The sequence below is a fragment of the Microtus oregoni genome, unplaced genomic scaffold, assembly GCF_018167655.1.
Source record: "Microtus oregoni isolate MIOR12 unplaced genomic scaffold, Mior012 000002F_ref0000024, whole genome shotgun sequence".
NCBI classification, from domain to species: Eukaryota; Metazoa; Chordata; class Mammalia; order Rodentia; family Cricetidae; genus Microtus; species Microtus oregoni.
In genome coordinates this window covers 54,271,693-54,286,966 of record NW_024543061.1, presented here as the reverse complement: position 1 = coordinate 54,286,966, position 15,274 = coordinate 54,271,693, and the positions used below count along the sequence as shown (strand labels likewise).

Below are 15,274 nucleotides of genomic sequence, written 5' to 3'. Positions count from 1 at the left end.
CTGTAGACCAGGCTGGCCTCGAACTCACAGAGATCCGCCTGCCTCTGCCTCCCGAGTGCTGGGATTAAAGGTGTGCGCCACCATCACCCGGCTTATTATTATTTTTTGTGTGTGCGCTGGCCTACACACACACACTAAAGCTCTGGGATAAGGGCTGTCAACTGGTCCCTGATCTCATGGAGCTTACAGTGTATGGAAATCCAAAAGTTAGCAAAAGAAACAAAAAGGTGCTGGTTTAAGGGCATGGAAAAGCAGTGAGCTGAAACTGGGAAGGGGCCTCTTGAAGGCAAGGCAGTCCACTCAGGTGACCAGTGAAACAAACAGTGCACATGCAAAGGAGCCAGGAGCCACCAAGGGAAGAGATGAAACCACAGCCTAGCAGTGGGAAGTCCCAGCAACTGTCCTGTGAATCTTTGAGAGGGCCGGTGAATTAAAGGCCGAGGTGAGGTTAGATCAGTCCTGTCGGGCCTAGGTGGAGATGGCAGGTCATCTTTGGGTTGCATAAGGGGTGGCGATATAAGGTTCAGAGCACACACTGCCTCTTCCACTAACTTGAAAAAGTCAAATCATTTTTATCAACCAAAGAAATGTAAAGACACTGGGCGGTGGTGGCATACACCTTTAATCCCAGCATTTGGAAGGCAGAGAGGCAGGCGGATCTCTGTGATCCTGAGTTCAGCCTGATCTATAGAGTGAGTTCCAGGACCAGAAAAGCCTGTCTTGAAAAACCAAGAAAAGAAAGAAAGAAAGAAAAAGACACAGAGTACTTCATTCTGGCCAAATCACAACTCAGAAAATAAGACTCCAAAACAGTACATAATTTGTCTCACAATCAAACAGCATAGCTAAACCTAGTACTAGCTGGGTGGTGGTGGCGCACGCCTTTAATCCCAACACTTGGGAAGCAGAGGCAGGTGGATCTCTGTGAGTTCGAGGCCAGCCTGGTCTACAAGAGCTAGTTCCAGGACAGGCTTCAAAGCTAGAGAAACCCTGTCTTGGGAAAAACAACAGCAACAACAAAAATAAACCTAGTACAAAGGTCTGATTCCAACACCTTTTTGAGGTCTCAAGTACCTCAGCAGACTTTCAACTGGACCACCAGCACACCTGGTGCTGGGATGGAACTCAAGGCTTCATGTATGCCAGACAAAGCAGTCTAGCAGCTGAGCTATCTGCCCAGCCACTTGGGCTTCCTGTGAGGGTTAGAAGTACCAAATGGAGTTGGAGAAGCCGGCTCTAGGGAGTCTACTCAAGCAGTCCAAGAACCCAGCTGTCAGTCACCAGCAAATCTGCCTTTGCAGTGAAGGTCCCCCAGCTACCTGTCCAGCCAACCCTCCCCGCACCCAACATGGCTGGGAACTGGCCTTCCAGAAGAGAGGGAGGGCTAGCTGGTTGGCTGCAATCTAGTCTGCTCTCAGCCTGTAAATCTGGTTTTCGGGACTTTGTACCTTGGGAGAGAATCTACAACGTAAGCAGTTTTGGCTGGCTCACCGGAGCAAGGATGTTCGAGGGTTGGGTGACCAGCTGCCATTGCCTCCTGATCACCGGGTTTCACCAGGAGTACCTTTAACAGTCACTGCAAAGTTACAATAGAGCCATGTACTACAGAGGGTCCAACTAATCCAATAAGGCAGGAGGTCACAGAGGGAGTGTCACAAAGGGACAGCACCCAGCCAGTCAAGTTGCCCCCACCCCTCCTTTCTTTAACACTTGTTCTTTTCAAAAGACCCCCTTTTGGGGGCTGGTGATAGGTTTGCATACTGTGCTCAATCCCAGCACTGAGAAATAATTCCCTCCAAACCTCAACAAAAACTGCTTTGGCCACCCAGAAAGCCCAGCTCTCTCTCACACACATTTTTAGTTCATTTGAGAAAATTATCTTTCTGTCGTTCAAGGATGGCCTAGAACTCACAGAAGTCCTGCTTCCAATTTCCCTCAAGTGTTGTATTGCTAGTGTGAGTCAACAGACCTGGCGCAAGGCCAACTGTTCTTGAAGCTTCCCCTGATACTCTTCTGCGAGCACACTTACCCCTCCTCCACTCCAATCATGACCACTCTCCAATGCCTATTTACAGACCTCACCTTTTCTGGACCTGAGTTGTATCAGAGTATGACTGAGTGTCAGGATTGAGGTACAGCAAATAGAGGGATAAACAGAGGGATCAACCACTGCTCACCCAGCACCCGTGTGGCAGGGGCAGTGCTATATAGCTCCCATTGTCTCTACGTATTAGGAGACAGCGAGAGAGGACCGCTTACTTCAGGAGCCAGCAAGAAGTCATAGGCAGTATCTGATGAACTTCCTGAGTAACCTACAACTGTCCAACACCTGTTAAGTCACTAGTGGGACTCAGACTTTGGGACGGTGTGGAGAGTGATTCCGATAGCACAGGCAGAAGTCTCCCTCGAGCTCAGAGGATGTGAGATCTGGAGCAAGCGATTTTGGAATGTGGCACCTGTAATCCTTATCCACAAAGTGGGATCCTGGTTTCTGAGGATACCTGAAGATAGAATAGAAGCATGATGTGGAAAACACTGCTGTCTCTGTTCAGGCAGAGACCACCTTCAGAAGAAGGGTGACTGATTGCAGTGAAGGTCTCTGGTCTCCCAATGACAAAATTGTCTGGTGGACTGCTCCAGACCCGAGTGCGGTCATACACGACTCCAAGGAATAAAAAGCCCTGTCCTTCCACACACACACAGAGCACAGACCTCATGCAACCCCAAAGGGGCAGGAAGAAACTTTAATTAGGGGAAGGGAGGATTCATCAGAATCAGAGACAGCGAGCATGGGAGCAGAGGAGCCAGAGCAGGCGAGGCCCAGCTGGGCACTCAAGGACTCACCTCTGCACCTCCAGCACAGGCACTGTACCCAGACAGGCAAGCCTTGGGGCCTCTCAGCTGGGGAGGTGTTTGCGGGGGAACTCCAGGTAGCCCCTGCAGCCAGAAGTTGCCTGGCTTTTGGACCCCAGCTGCTAGGTCTGCCTGGCAATCATGGATTCAGCCCTTGCTCCCAACCAGTATGGTGGCCATCTTCAGACAGAACTCAGGCTAGTAAGGAGTCCTTATCACCTCTACTGGGCCCAAGGAGGCTTGTGAGTACGACAGCAAGGAAGAGAGACTGGAGTCTGAAACCTCCCTCTCTCCCCACCTGGGGTAGCACAGGAAAAATAGTCGCCTTCTGGCTCCAGGCCCGCCCAGACCACAGCGACCAATAAGGTACAATCACTGGGGCCAGTCACAGCCACTGGAGGTGGAGGTTGTTGGTTTTTTTTTTTAAAAAAAAAAAAAAAGACAAAAAGGTTACAGTCTTCTACAAGCACAGAGTTTAGGTTTCAAGACATTTAAAAAAAAAGTCTGTCCTGGCCCAGGGGACTGAACATCAGAAGCTAGCCTGACCAGACACGTGTGGGCTCGGGGCAGGTCCACTGCTGCCTTTTTGGCACAGGCAGCAAGCACACCACACCCGCCTCCCGCATCCGATGCCCACCCAACCCAGCTTCCTGCTGCTGCAGCACCGCTGCTCCGGGGTTGACTTCAGGACACCGTCGCAGATGCGCAGAGACACAGGGAAGGCCAAGGGGGAAGGCCACGAGATCCAGCCAGATGATTTAAAACTGTTGAAGAGAATGACAGGCAATGAATGGGGGTTATTATATCCTGCCTGATGAGCCTGTTCCAGGTGAGCCAGCTCTGAGCTGGTTTTGTTCAGGTCTCTGAGTACAGGATCAGCTTTTGGCACTTCATGAGCATACTCTCTGTGAACCTCCATGTGGGCACTAGGAACCAAACCCAGTCCTCGGAAAGAGTGACAAGTGCTCTTTACCACCAAGTCATCTCTACAGCTCCATGAGCATGCTCTTAATCTGGCTGAACTCTGGCAGTGATCTGAAGGCACTAGCCTAGAACACAGGTTTTAAGTGCTAAGGGCTTCCCCACAGCTTGTTTGGTAACTGAAGCAGCTTTAGACATGGGACCCACATGTGAAGGGCTGGAGGATTCCAAGCCAAGGAGAGAGGGACAAGGTCTAGTACTTTATGTTAAACTTTGGGTGATTGTCAAATGACAACAGGGCTGAGCAGAGCTTTCTGCTCCCTGTGGTAGCACATTCACAATCCTAGCCTTTAGGAAAGCAGAGGCACAAGGATCAGGTCAAGGCCATAGTCAAGGGCAAGTGAATTCAGGGGCAGCCTGAGCTGTTTCCCTGCCTCCCTCCTAGAAAGAGGGGGAGAGCCGGGTGGTGGCGGCACATGCCTTTTTAATCCCAGAGGCAGGTGGATCTCTGTGAGTTCGAGGCCAGTCTGGTCTACAGAGTGAGTTCCAGGACAGGTTCCAAAGCCACACAGAGAAACTCTGTCTCAACAAACAAACAAAAGACAAAAAAACAAAAAAACAGGGAGGGAAGGGAAGGAAGAGAAAAGGAGGGGAGGGTAGACAGAAGGAAGGGAAAGGAAGGGACAGGATGAAATGCTTTCTGCCCTCAGGTATCGCCATGGTTCCCAGAACAACCCTGGACACTTATAAACCAGAGACTGCAATGACTGAGCACAGCCCAAGACTGTACTGCATGATGCTCAAAGCTATGAATTAGTTGCCAACTGTGAAGGTAACAGATGCCACTACCAAATTCAAATTTGGGGATTCGTTTGAACGATTTGTTCTGGCCCGGCTGTGTAGGCTTGCAATCCCAGCTACTACAGCGGCTGAGGTAGGGACTGCAGATCTGAGGACTCTTGGACTAAAAGTAAAAGCAGGCTGGGCCAGGGCTCAGGCAGCACGAGCAAAGCCCTTGGCTTGGCTCAACTCTAAGCTCCAGAAGCAAAAACCGGGACAAGGAGGCAGTAATGGGCTGCAGCTGCCTGGTGGTGTCTGTTTTCAGAGGTAAGTGCTACCAGGTCCCACTCAGCCAGGCGGTGGTGGCGCACGCTTTTAATCCCAGCACTTGAGAGGCAGAGACAGGCGGATCTCTGTGAGTTTGAGGCCAGCCTGGTCTACAGAGCGAGTTCCAGGACAGGCTCCAATGCTACAGAGAAACCCTGTCTCGAAGAAAACCAAACCAAAAAAAAGAAAAAAAAAAAAAAGCCCACTGGACATTCCTCTGCTTTCAGTTATTAGGCACTGGGCACTTCAAGAGCCTCACCTTACTCTCAGCAAAATGCTAACATATGTCTCAAAGGCTTTTTTCAGTAGGTTTTATTTAATTGCATATGAGTGTTTCTCCTGCAGGTATGTCTGTACTGTTTGTGTACCTGATGCCCAGAAATCAGAAGAGGATTTTAGATCCCCCGAAAGTGAAGTTACAGGTGGTTCTAAGTCATCACACTGGTGCTGAAAACCTTACCTGGTCCTCTGGAAAGAGTAGCAAATGCTCTTAACTGCTGAGCAAACCCCCACCTTTCAGACTGTTTTTAAGTTTTTCTTTTTTAAAAATAGAACAAAAGTAAACAAAACAAAATCCAAACAAACAAACAGAAAATGTGGGAAACTAGGGGAGGTGACTTGGGCTAGAGTGCTTTCTGGGTGTGTATGAAAATCTAAGTTTATTCTCCAGCACCACCCATGGAAAAAGGGGTGTGTGCCTATAATCCCAGTGCTGGGGGCTGTGGGGTGGGGTGCAGACAAGCCAATCCTGGGGATTCACTGGCCAGTGAATTCACAGCCAGTCTGCTGAAATGGCAGACTCCAAGTTGAATGAGAGACCAAAAACAAGGTGAAAGGCAAAAGAGAAGACAACCAATGCTGATGTCTGGGTGGCTCCTGCAGACATGTACACACATGCATGTACTACATGTCCATGCACAAATACATTTCTAAAACCAATGAGCTGAAGAAACAGCACTATAGTTAAGAAGACTTGCAGCTCTTCCAGAGGACCTGAGTTCAATTCCCAGCACTCATGTTGGATGGCTTGCAACTGCCTGTAACTCTAGTTCCTGGATAGCCAACTTGGTCATCTGGCCTCCTTAGGTACCTGCACTCGTGCATATGTATACACACACACACACTTCAAATAATAATAAAAAAAAAAAACCTAAAAAAAACCCCAACAGGCCAGGCGGTGGTGGCACATGCCTTTAACTCTAATCCCAGCACTTGGAAGGCAGAGGTAGGCGGATCTCTCTGAGTTCGAGCCCAGCCTGGTCTACAAGAGCTAGTGCCAGGACAGGCACCAAAAACTACAGAGAAACCTGTCTCAAAAACAGACAAACAAAAACAAAACAAAACAACAAAAAACAAACAAACAAAAAAGAACATAAACTTATTACACATTCTGGGGTCAGGGTTTTCACTCAGGGACCCTGTTAGGCCAGGGTTTGCTTTTCAGCATTTTGTCTCTCACTGGTCTTATATTTATTCCATATTTAAGCTCTACTCCATGGGGCTGGTATACAGCAAGTTCAGGGACAGGATACTCTGGGAGGACACCATTTGTCCCCTCTATCACACACACACAGACACACTGGGCTTCAGGTCCTGTGAGTCCCACACCTGGCTCCCCCTTAGCCCCTGCATCCATTTCAGGTGTTTTTTGTCCACTCCCTCACAGCTGGTCTGGCAGGGGATGGTACAGCCTGGAAACAACACCATTAAACTCAGGATGAGCCCCTGGGTTTGTTGTCCCAAGTTCTGAGCCCCTCTCAGCCAGAAGTACAGAGCTGGTTACCGCTCCCATTCCACTCTGGATTCAGCTGAAAGAGATTGTCCCAGTACAGCCCCTACCCTGTCCTTTAGTCAGCCCACCTGTGAAGCTCAGAAACACAACTGGTAAGTTCTTACACATTTACTTAACATATGTATAAGGTCCTAATACTGCTGACTGGTCAGACCTCTGCCAAACTCCCAGTTTAAAGGGAAGTACGCAAACATTGGAACAATGAAACAAACCAGAACCCCACACATTTACTACCGGCTCCAGGCCCTATTTTGAGTGGCACAAGAGTACGTTGTTTGAACTTTACTGCCTCCATAAAAATTTTTTTTTTTTTTTGGTTTTTCGAGACAGGGTTTCTCTGTGGTTTTGGAGCCTGTCCTGGAACTAGCTCTTGTAGACCAGGCTGGCCTCGAACTCACAGAGATCCGCCTGCCTCTGCCTCCTGAGTGCTGGGATTAAAGGCGTGCGCCACCACCGCCCGGCTTCCTCCATAAAAATTTAAGTGCAGCTAGGTATTGGTGACACACACCTTTAATCCCAGCACTCAGAAGGCAGAAGCAGGCGGATCTCTGTGAGTCCAGACTGATCTACATGGCAAGTTCCAGGCCTGTCAAGGCTACATAGTGAGACCAGGCATCAAAAACAAAAGACAACAAATATGAAGTATGAGGGGCTTAGAGATGAAATCACTGGCCTCTCTGGAGAACCTGAGCCCCAGGTGATTGCACACCGTGTTCTGGAACCTGTGGGCACAATCATCTCTACCCGCCCCCCAGCACTCTCTCGTGATCTTACTAATGCTCGGCCTCCCTGAGAGGTGCACACTAACAGCAGCACCCATCACTTCTGCGGGAACCAAGTTCAGTGATGTGTCTGCAGGAGGCAGGAGGCAGGCCCACACTTGGGTCTGATTTGGAGTATAAACAACACAGCCTTGCTCGCTGGCCACCCACAGTATAATTAAACCCCAGGGGATGTGGGTATCATCTCCATTTTTAGGATTCTAAACTCCCCAGGGCTGGGTCTGTTTGCACTAGTAAGGAGAAAACATGAACTCTACCAAGGAGGGATCAACAGCTCTGAGAGGAATGTATCAACAAACCAGAGACTGGAAGGCAGCGGCCATCCTGAATCTCTAGACAAAGCTGTGCTGCCGGCTCCTCATGTAAACAACTCCTTCTCCCAGAGCACTGCAGTCCTGCAGCTGATCGGCACACGTTGTGAGTAATAGAAAACATGTTGAAGAAACCATAGCAGTAAGCCTGAGAAACAGACACTGAAGAAAATATTTATGTCTGTTTGGGAAGTGGACTGATGATTAACTCTCAAAGGAGTCACAAGGTACTTTATCTTCCTCTCTCGGGTTTGAACTAGGACAGGTAGAGACTAGGTAGAACTGGGAAATACAGAATTCATGCTTACAATTCCACCAAGACTTGCCTCCCAGACTTGCAGAAATAAAAACAACAACAACAAAAACAACCTGGGGCTCAAGGATGAACTCTTTGGCCTCACTCAGGACTATCTTGTCAATGCCACATTCCCAGAACCCATAGTTTCTTCCACCTCTGCTACGGAGTGGCAAGGCCCTACTCACATTCTTGAGGAACTCCTCGGCCACAATGCGGGCCCGGGCATTGACTGACAGTTTCATCTCACTGATCTCCTTGTCAATCTCCTCCATGAAGTGGATTACAAAGTCCACCAATTTGTGTTTGTACATCTGCTCCGTGTGGAAGTTGGTGATGAGAAAGCTGATGTCATACCCCTGGGGAGAGAAGCCAGCAGGGAGGGGCAGAAGAGAGGAGACAAAATTAGCCCCCAGGGACACTTGGTTGTCCTATCTTCTCCACTCTCACACAAAGCTTCCAAATGCTACCATCTTCTCCCAGGTTATATACTCGTCCTTCAGTCAGCAACCCACTTGCTTGGGGAGGGGGCATACGGGTGAGTTCACATTTTGTGTGTCTGTCGGACCCAAGCAACTGAACCTGGTTCAAAATTGTGTGCCAGGTCGGATGTCCCTGAAAGTCTGTGGCATAAACAGCCCTGTGTTCAAAATAAGCAAAGGGAATAAAGGGACCACCTATCTTATTTCAAAGAATCCAGTCCAATAGTAAAAAACACAGGAGAACTGACCCGGCCGAGGACAGAAGTGGAGCTGTTTGCTACAGGAGAATGTGTGAGAGTGAGCTCATTTACTCTAGTGGCCCCAGAGGTTAGAGTGAGGACAGAGAGAGAACGTGGCTCAAGGTGAAGAACCATTTAGTATGCTGGATGATGGTCTTTACTGTTCTAACTTGGTGGCTGCTAGGTTGGTCACCAGGGAGACTTGGCAGGGGGCCCATGGAGTAGACTCAAGCACCTTTAAATACAAAGGCAGGCAGCCAGCATCTCACTGCTTACTGGGGCTTTGAGAGGCGGGACTTAAGTTGGAAAAGCTTAGGAAGGTTTTTGTTTTGTTTTTCTTCCTTTCTTCTCCGCCCCCCTCCCCCCACCCATTTGGAAATATGTATCAAAATGTAGCCTAGGCTGGCCTCAAACACATGATTCTCTTGCCTTAGTCAAGAGTACAAGAATGCCCATCACACCCAGTGCAGGAAGGATTTTGAAATCATTATTTTGTCTGTGACAAGGCTCAAGATTCTGTGGAGGGCACTGCACAGACCTCCCCCTCCTAGGGTTCTGTCTCCCTGTTACCATGTATGACTGACTCAGTCAAGGCAGTGATACCTTAGCTCTGGAAAAGCAGCAGCCCTTGGCCTACAATCCCACAGACCCAGGGAATAGTTGTCCAGCTACTTGCCCAGCAGTGCAAAGCCTTGGGTTCCATCCCCCATACTGCAAAAAATCAAACAATCCCGGGCCACCCAGAGGCAGAACCCTGGTAATTACAAATACCAGAAGCATAGGTCTCACCTCCACAGGTTTCCTTCGAAGGATAAAGAAGTTCTCTGCTCGCATCATCATGAAGCGCATGAACTTATGGCATAAAATCTTCTCAATCTCATCAGCCTGGTGACAGCAAGAGAAAGACGGCTCTCCAGTCAACATGCAAAACCACCGTGAGCCTGGCTTTCCAGTCCCAGGACCTCCCCGCTGCAGTGAGGCTTGGTGGAAACAAAGACTGCTGACCTTTGAACTGCTAACTGAAGGGAGGACCTAGCCAGGGCATTTCTGAGATCCCCTCTCATGCCATGGTGGGAACTCTGGCAAGCTAGTCCTCCATCAGCTCTAGTGGAGTCCACACCTGTATCTGAAGCTACCTGACCTTTCTCACGTCAGTAGTGTGGCACGACCACCGGGGTATGAGAGGCTTCCTCCAGGAGTGTCTGCCTTGACATTACTAAAATCCAACAATCCTGAAATCTTTCCTTTCTCAAATCTTCCAATTACCCCTGCATCTAGGCCATCAGACACCAGTAGAGCCACACAGCTTCCCAGTGCGTCCTTACTTTTTTTTTTTTTTTTAAAAACCCTGAAAGCTTTCAAAGGCAAGAAGTTGCTAATCTGAATTTTGCAACATTATTTTAATTGTATTTTTAGGGCTGTCTGCTGGGGAAGGAGCAAATGAAACTGTTTTCCTACTTAGGATACAAAGTTTCTTTTCAAGCCGAAACAGAATCTAGGTCAAGTTTAAAACAAACATTAAATAACCATTCAAGTGATACTAAGACAAACAGCAACATCCAGACCTCTGTGATAGACATTTGTTAAATATTGCCCAAGGAAATGTGTAAAAATAAAATTCTACTTTATACATATATGAATTGGAACAGAGCAGAAAGCTCAGAAAGAAACTGAAATATTTATAATCAATTGATTTCCAACAAAAGCACCAAGATCACAACAGCAAGAATTTCTTCAACAAATTGTGCTGACAACTGAACATTCATACGTGGAAGAGTGAAACTAGACCCTTAACTTGTACCATATACAAAAATTAACTCTAGATGGATAAAACACCTGTAAGTAGATCCTCCAACTATAAGACTACTTGAGAAAATACACAAAGAAAACGCCATGATACTTGTCTGGGAAATTACTGTTAGACAGACATTCAGTTCCGATAGCTTCACCAGAGCTCTTGTTGGCATTTTCTTTCTTTCTTTTTTTTGGGGGGGCATTTTCCTTTCTGATTCTGGATGTATCATCCCACCCACTGCTGGCCTGCACAGTTGATTCTGAAAGGCAAGCTAGAATCAGACAGTCTGCTCTCTCTCTCTTTTTGAGTTTTGTATGTGCATGTGTGCTGTACCATCTATTTTTAAATGAAGTGGCAATTTCAAAACCTATGGCTATCAAACCAGTTCTGGTTGGTTGGTTGGTATGGTTCTGAGTACACACAACCACCACCTGTTAGAAACCTTCTCTGGCCAACACCCAGCTGGCCCCATGTCCTTGCCTGCTACATTTCCTTTTCTGTAATCCAGAGCGAGGCCTCTGAGATAGGGTTGCTGATATTTTATTCTACTGACCCACTTTTTGTTTTGTTTGTTTTTTCAGATAGGGACTTACCAAGTAGCCCAGGCTGGCCTTGGCTTTCCATCTTTAGCCTCAGATGTCCAAGTGCTAGGATTACAGGTACCTGCCTCCACCAGCTTGTTCTGGCCAGTCATGCCACGTAAACTCCTGTAAGCAGGCTCTGACTCTAGCCCACTGACCTTCCAGATGGGACTCTGCTGTAAAGAGCACTCCTAACTATGCCCCTCCATGGCGACTCACCTGTTTCACAGCAATGCTGACCCGGACAGAGTTGATGGAACCCTCGATCAGAACCTTTTCCTTCTCATTCCTGCTGATGGTAACAGGTTGCAATAGGAGCTCTTTGCTACTCCTAAAAATACAAAATCAGAGGACCAAGCTGACGCCACTGACTCTAGGCATTTGTAAAGGTACCCATGGTTTATAAACTGTCACTATTTGAAAATGCCTATTGAAAACCTTGTATATCAAGTAATAACATAGTCCATCCTAACATTTGAATTGTTTGATATATAGCAATCACTTTGGGGATGGGGAATATAGTTCAGCTGTAGAGTGTGTGCCCAGGATGCCCAAGGGCCTGGGTTCAATCCCCAGCAATAAAATATTTTTATCATCTATGTGGTAACGCAGCTTTACTTCAACTATGTACATCCCAGATTTTTTCCCCTTTGCTTCTTTTGATTTCTTGAGAAAAGACTTGTTGTATAGCTGAGGCTAGCCCTGACGCTGTGGCTCTATTGCTATTGCCTCAGCCTCCCATGTGCTGGGATTAACAGTCTATGTCGTCTCTTGCCAAATGAAATTTCAAAGAGGAAGAATATTTACTTATGGAATGAAAACCAGATAAGAGAAAAATGCATTCAAAATACCAAGTATTTGGGTGTAAGAGGGTCTAAGCTGTCTGGCAGTTATTAATGATAAAAAGTAAAAAAGTCCTGATCCTTAAATTATTAATTCAGAGATGTCATCTCTGGGAACTAAATCCTCTTGCCACTTCTGGAGCTGCCAATGACTCGGTAACACTACCAGAGACACTTCTGCACAGCTGCTCTAAGAAGCCACACTCTGGGGTAGGTCTCCCATACGGTTTGGCCTGTCAACCCACTACCCTATTTTCTTAATTCCAAATTGGGAACCACCATTCATCCAGCAGCAGGACACAAGTCACTAAAGGAATCTTGGCAGTTCTAAGACATTAAATTCATGACCCCCTTAGACAGGATCTACTCTTCTCAGCCCCACTCTGGCCTTCTCCCTACCTGACTTCGACCTCTGGCTTGTTGTGTCTTTCCACGACCTGGGAGGAGAAGTTCTCCAGGCAGAGGGCAGCCTGCAGTGTGGCCCGCACGGCACTAAGGTAGGGGCGGAGAGTGGCAGTCTGCAGAAATAAACCCAAGATTAGGAAGGACCAGGATCAGAGTCTGCCTCACCAAAGCCAGTCTTGCCCCCACCCCCCCAGCTCCTATGGAAGGAAGATAGTACTGAAGGCTTCAGGCAGTCATCACACAGAACAGAGCACACCACACTCTCAAGATACAGCCCAGTCGGGAGCCTAGAGCGGTGGTTCCCAGCAGCAAACAACGCTGCTTGGAATTTAGCAAAATGCAGAGAAAAAAAACAAAACAAAACAAAAAAACCCTGACAGTTATGACCTAGGGGCGGGGCAGGGACCATGGACTTCAGTGGACATAGGCAGCAGGGGGCATGCTCCCTAACATCTGGAACGCACAATACAATTACCCAGCCCCAAAAGTCACCAGTGCCAAGGCTGGGTAATACTGGTCTAGAAGGGTCCATGTCTTCCACCTATTTTCTACACTGACAGATGTATTGATCCATGCCCTGAGCATGCTGGGAGTTCAGTCAGATTACTTCTGCTCTCAAATAGCTCAACTGGGATCACAAAGGGTAATGAAGGGCAAAATGTAACATAACTAGATTTTTCAATAACCTATACTAAGGAAGCTAGTTTGACTAGATACTAGATCAGGGAGGTTTTACAATGAGAACAGTAGACTGAGGACATTCTCAGTAGAGTGGACAAGGTCAGCTATAATCGTCAGCTGCATTACGTCTCAGTCAAGCTCTCCCCTCAGGGCTTATCGTAGGCCGCCCCATCACCTGTACTCTCCTCCCCGCGGCTTAGGTCAGTCTCTCAGAGCTCAGCTTATTGAGGAGGCCTCTTCCTTCCTCAAAGTGGTCTTTTCTACTTCCTCCCCCAGCACTTACCATAGCTTATGATATGTACACTTTACATATAATCCACAAGACATTTTCATGTAGTTTGTTACATGAATTTTCCTTCACTAGATTGTAATTCTCATGGTCAACAGACAACTTTATTCAGCCATGCAGGCTGCAACTAATTCAGTACCTCCTGGACACTGTGTCTTACAAATTTCCTATAGAGTAAATGAACACATGATCTATGAGAAGCATTTTAAATCACACAGATCAGGCTGCAAAGACAGGCTGGGATAAAACCCTAGACAATCTAGATGCCAGTGCAGTTAGCTTTTCTCTCAATGTGACAGGAAGCACTGGGACTTTCTAAGGAGGAAGTTACATGGCTTCAGCGGCACAGAGGCTCTCTGGAGAATGGAATGGAGAGGGAAGTGAGACTCACGGCAGAGAAGAGGTCTGAGTACAGACTGGAGCAGTGGAGACAGGCAGGGGAAGTTGAATAAGTAAAGACAAACAGGACAGACATCAGACAGAGTGGAGGAAAAGCTAAAAACCTAACTAACTTCCGGTCAGTGGTCACAGAGCTCGGCATCAGGGTCTGTCTACATACTGGAGAATTGTACTTATATGTCAACCAAGAAAAGGCAAAACTAGAAGGGTGAAAAATCAGAAGTTGTCTGGGGTAGTGGGTAGCATTGGAAGAGCGACAGAATGTTCTCTTCCTAGATTGTAGCAGTGGCTGGTTATTTTGTCAATAGCCAAAGAAAGAAAACTAAAAGTGAATTCTAGGTAGCTAGCCCTGTGGTGTTTGCCTTTTAGTGAAAAGATGGTTTCACTAAACTGGGTGGTAGTGGCTCACACTTTTAATCCCAGCACTCAGGAAACAGAGGCAGGGAGATCTCTGTGAGTTCGAGGCCAGCCTGGTTTACAGAGTGAGTTCCAGAATAGGTTCCAAAGCTACAGAGAAACCCTGTCTCGAAAAACTAAACCAAAACAAAACAAAAAAAATTAAGTACAATAAACTTAAATGCTTAAAAATGAAAAGCTATCTCCTCAGCCAAAGGGAAACAGCTTTTAGACTGAGGAATGAAACCGGTTAGGACACAGGAGAATGAACAAGTTTAGAAAGGTGGATGACGTTTGAACAAGAGGGTCTAATTTCAATGTGTCTCCTCCGGACAGTGGCGTCACAGGAGCGTGGCAAGCAGTCCAGTCTTCAAAACTGTGGTCATCAAACCCAGCATGACCGGGGAATGCACTAGGAAGAGAGACCCAACAGTACGGAACACCTACAGACACAAACCCGAGCATCCCCTGGCAGGAAAGGGTCAGCGGTCATCAGCGTTTACACACCTTAAGGTCAACACCGTACCGCACTACTAGGAAGGAGTCTGAATCACCACAGAACCTTCATTGAGGCGAACGAACCTCTACCGTGGATGGAAAGGAGGCCCCGCTTCATTCCTCAGCAGTACTACCTCGGCTGCGAGCCGCTACCACAGGCCTAGTAGCCCCGCTTCCTGCCTCATCGAACTTTGGGGAGAGGCCATTCCTTCCGGGATGCCAAACTTGGAAGCCTCTGGGCCCGCTCCTGCCCAGCTCTCCTCCCAGCTCGCCCCTTCCTCCTCGCCTCGGCCCTCGTCCCACCCTCTGCCTCCCCATTCTCATCGTGCCCCCTCATCCCAGAGCAACCTCCGGCCGCAAGCCCTGGCTGCAAACAGCATCTCCCCCAGACCCAAAGCCTCTCCAGGCAAGACACAAGGAGGCCCCCAGCCCAGGGTCTCTCACCATCGCGGGAGCTGTCTGGGCCGGAAAGCGGAAGTACGGAAGTGCCCGGCTCCGCGACGCCAGCCCTTTCGCGAGAGGCGCAGCCGCAGTCTCCGCCAGCACTTCCGGGGGGGACCATTTCGGTCAGGACCGGGGAGGAATTCCCGAGCGACGTTCGGATCT

The 15,274-nt window shown here is 48.1% G+C and overlaps 1 protein-coding gene across 1 annotated transcript; it reads right to left on the bottom strand.

The window, feature by feature from the left end:
- Positions 1-2,718: 2,718 nt before the first annotated feature.
- Arpc4 (actin related protein 2/3 complex subunit 4) lies at positions 2,719-15,261 on the bottom strand. The gene is made up of 6 exons (XM_041631345.1): positions 15,113-15,261; positions 12,400-12,518; positions 11,378-11,489; positions 9,572-9,667; positions 8,250-8,420; positions 2,719-3,617 (listed from the first exon to the last, which is right to left on the bottom strand). Exons 1-6 carry the CDS (start codon positions 15,113-15,115, stop codon positions 3,612-3,614), a joined length of 507 nt encoding a protein of 168 aa, XP_041487279.1. The 5' UTR covers positions 15,116-15,261; the 3' UTR covers positions 2,719-3,611.
- Positions 15,262-15,274: the final 13 nt, after the last annotated feature.

Excerpts from the sequence above, each read along its gene's own strand:
- Arpc4 (XM_041631345.1), bottom strand. Across the intron at positions 11,490-12,399 it reads AAGCCAGAGGTCGAAGTCAG|GAGTAGCAAAGAGCTCCTAT; the intron begins GTAGGGAGAAGG and ends TTGTATTTTTAG. Across the intron at positions 9,668-11,377 it reads TCAGCATTGCTGTGAAACAG|GCTGATGAGATTGAGAAGAT; the intron begins GTGAGTCGCCAT and ends TGCTGTCACCAG.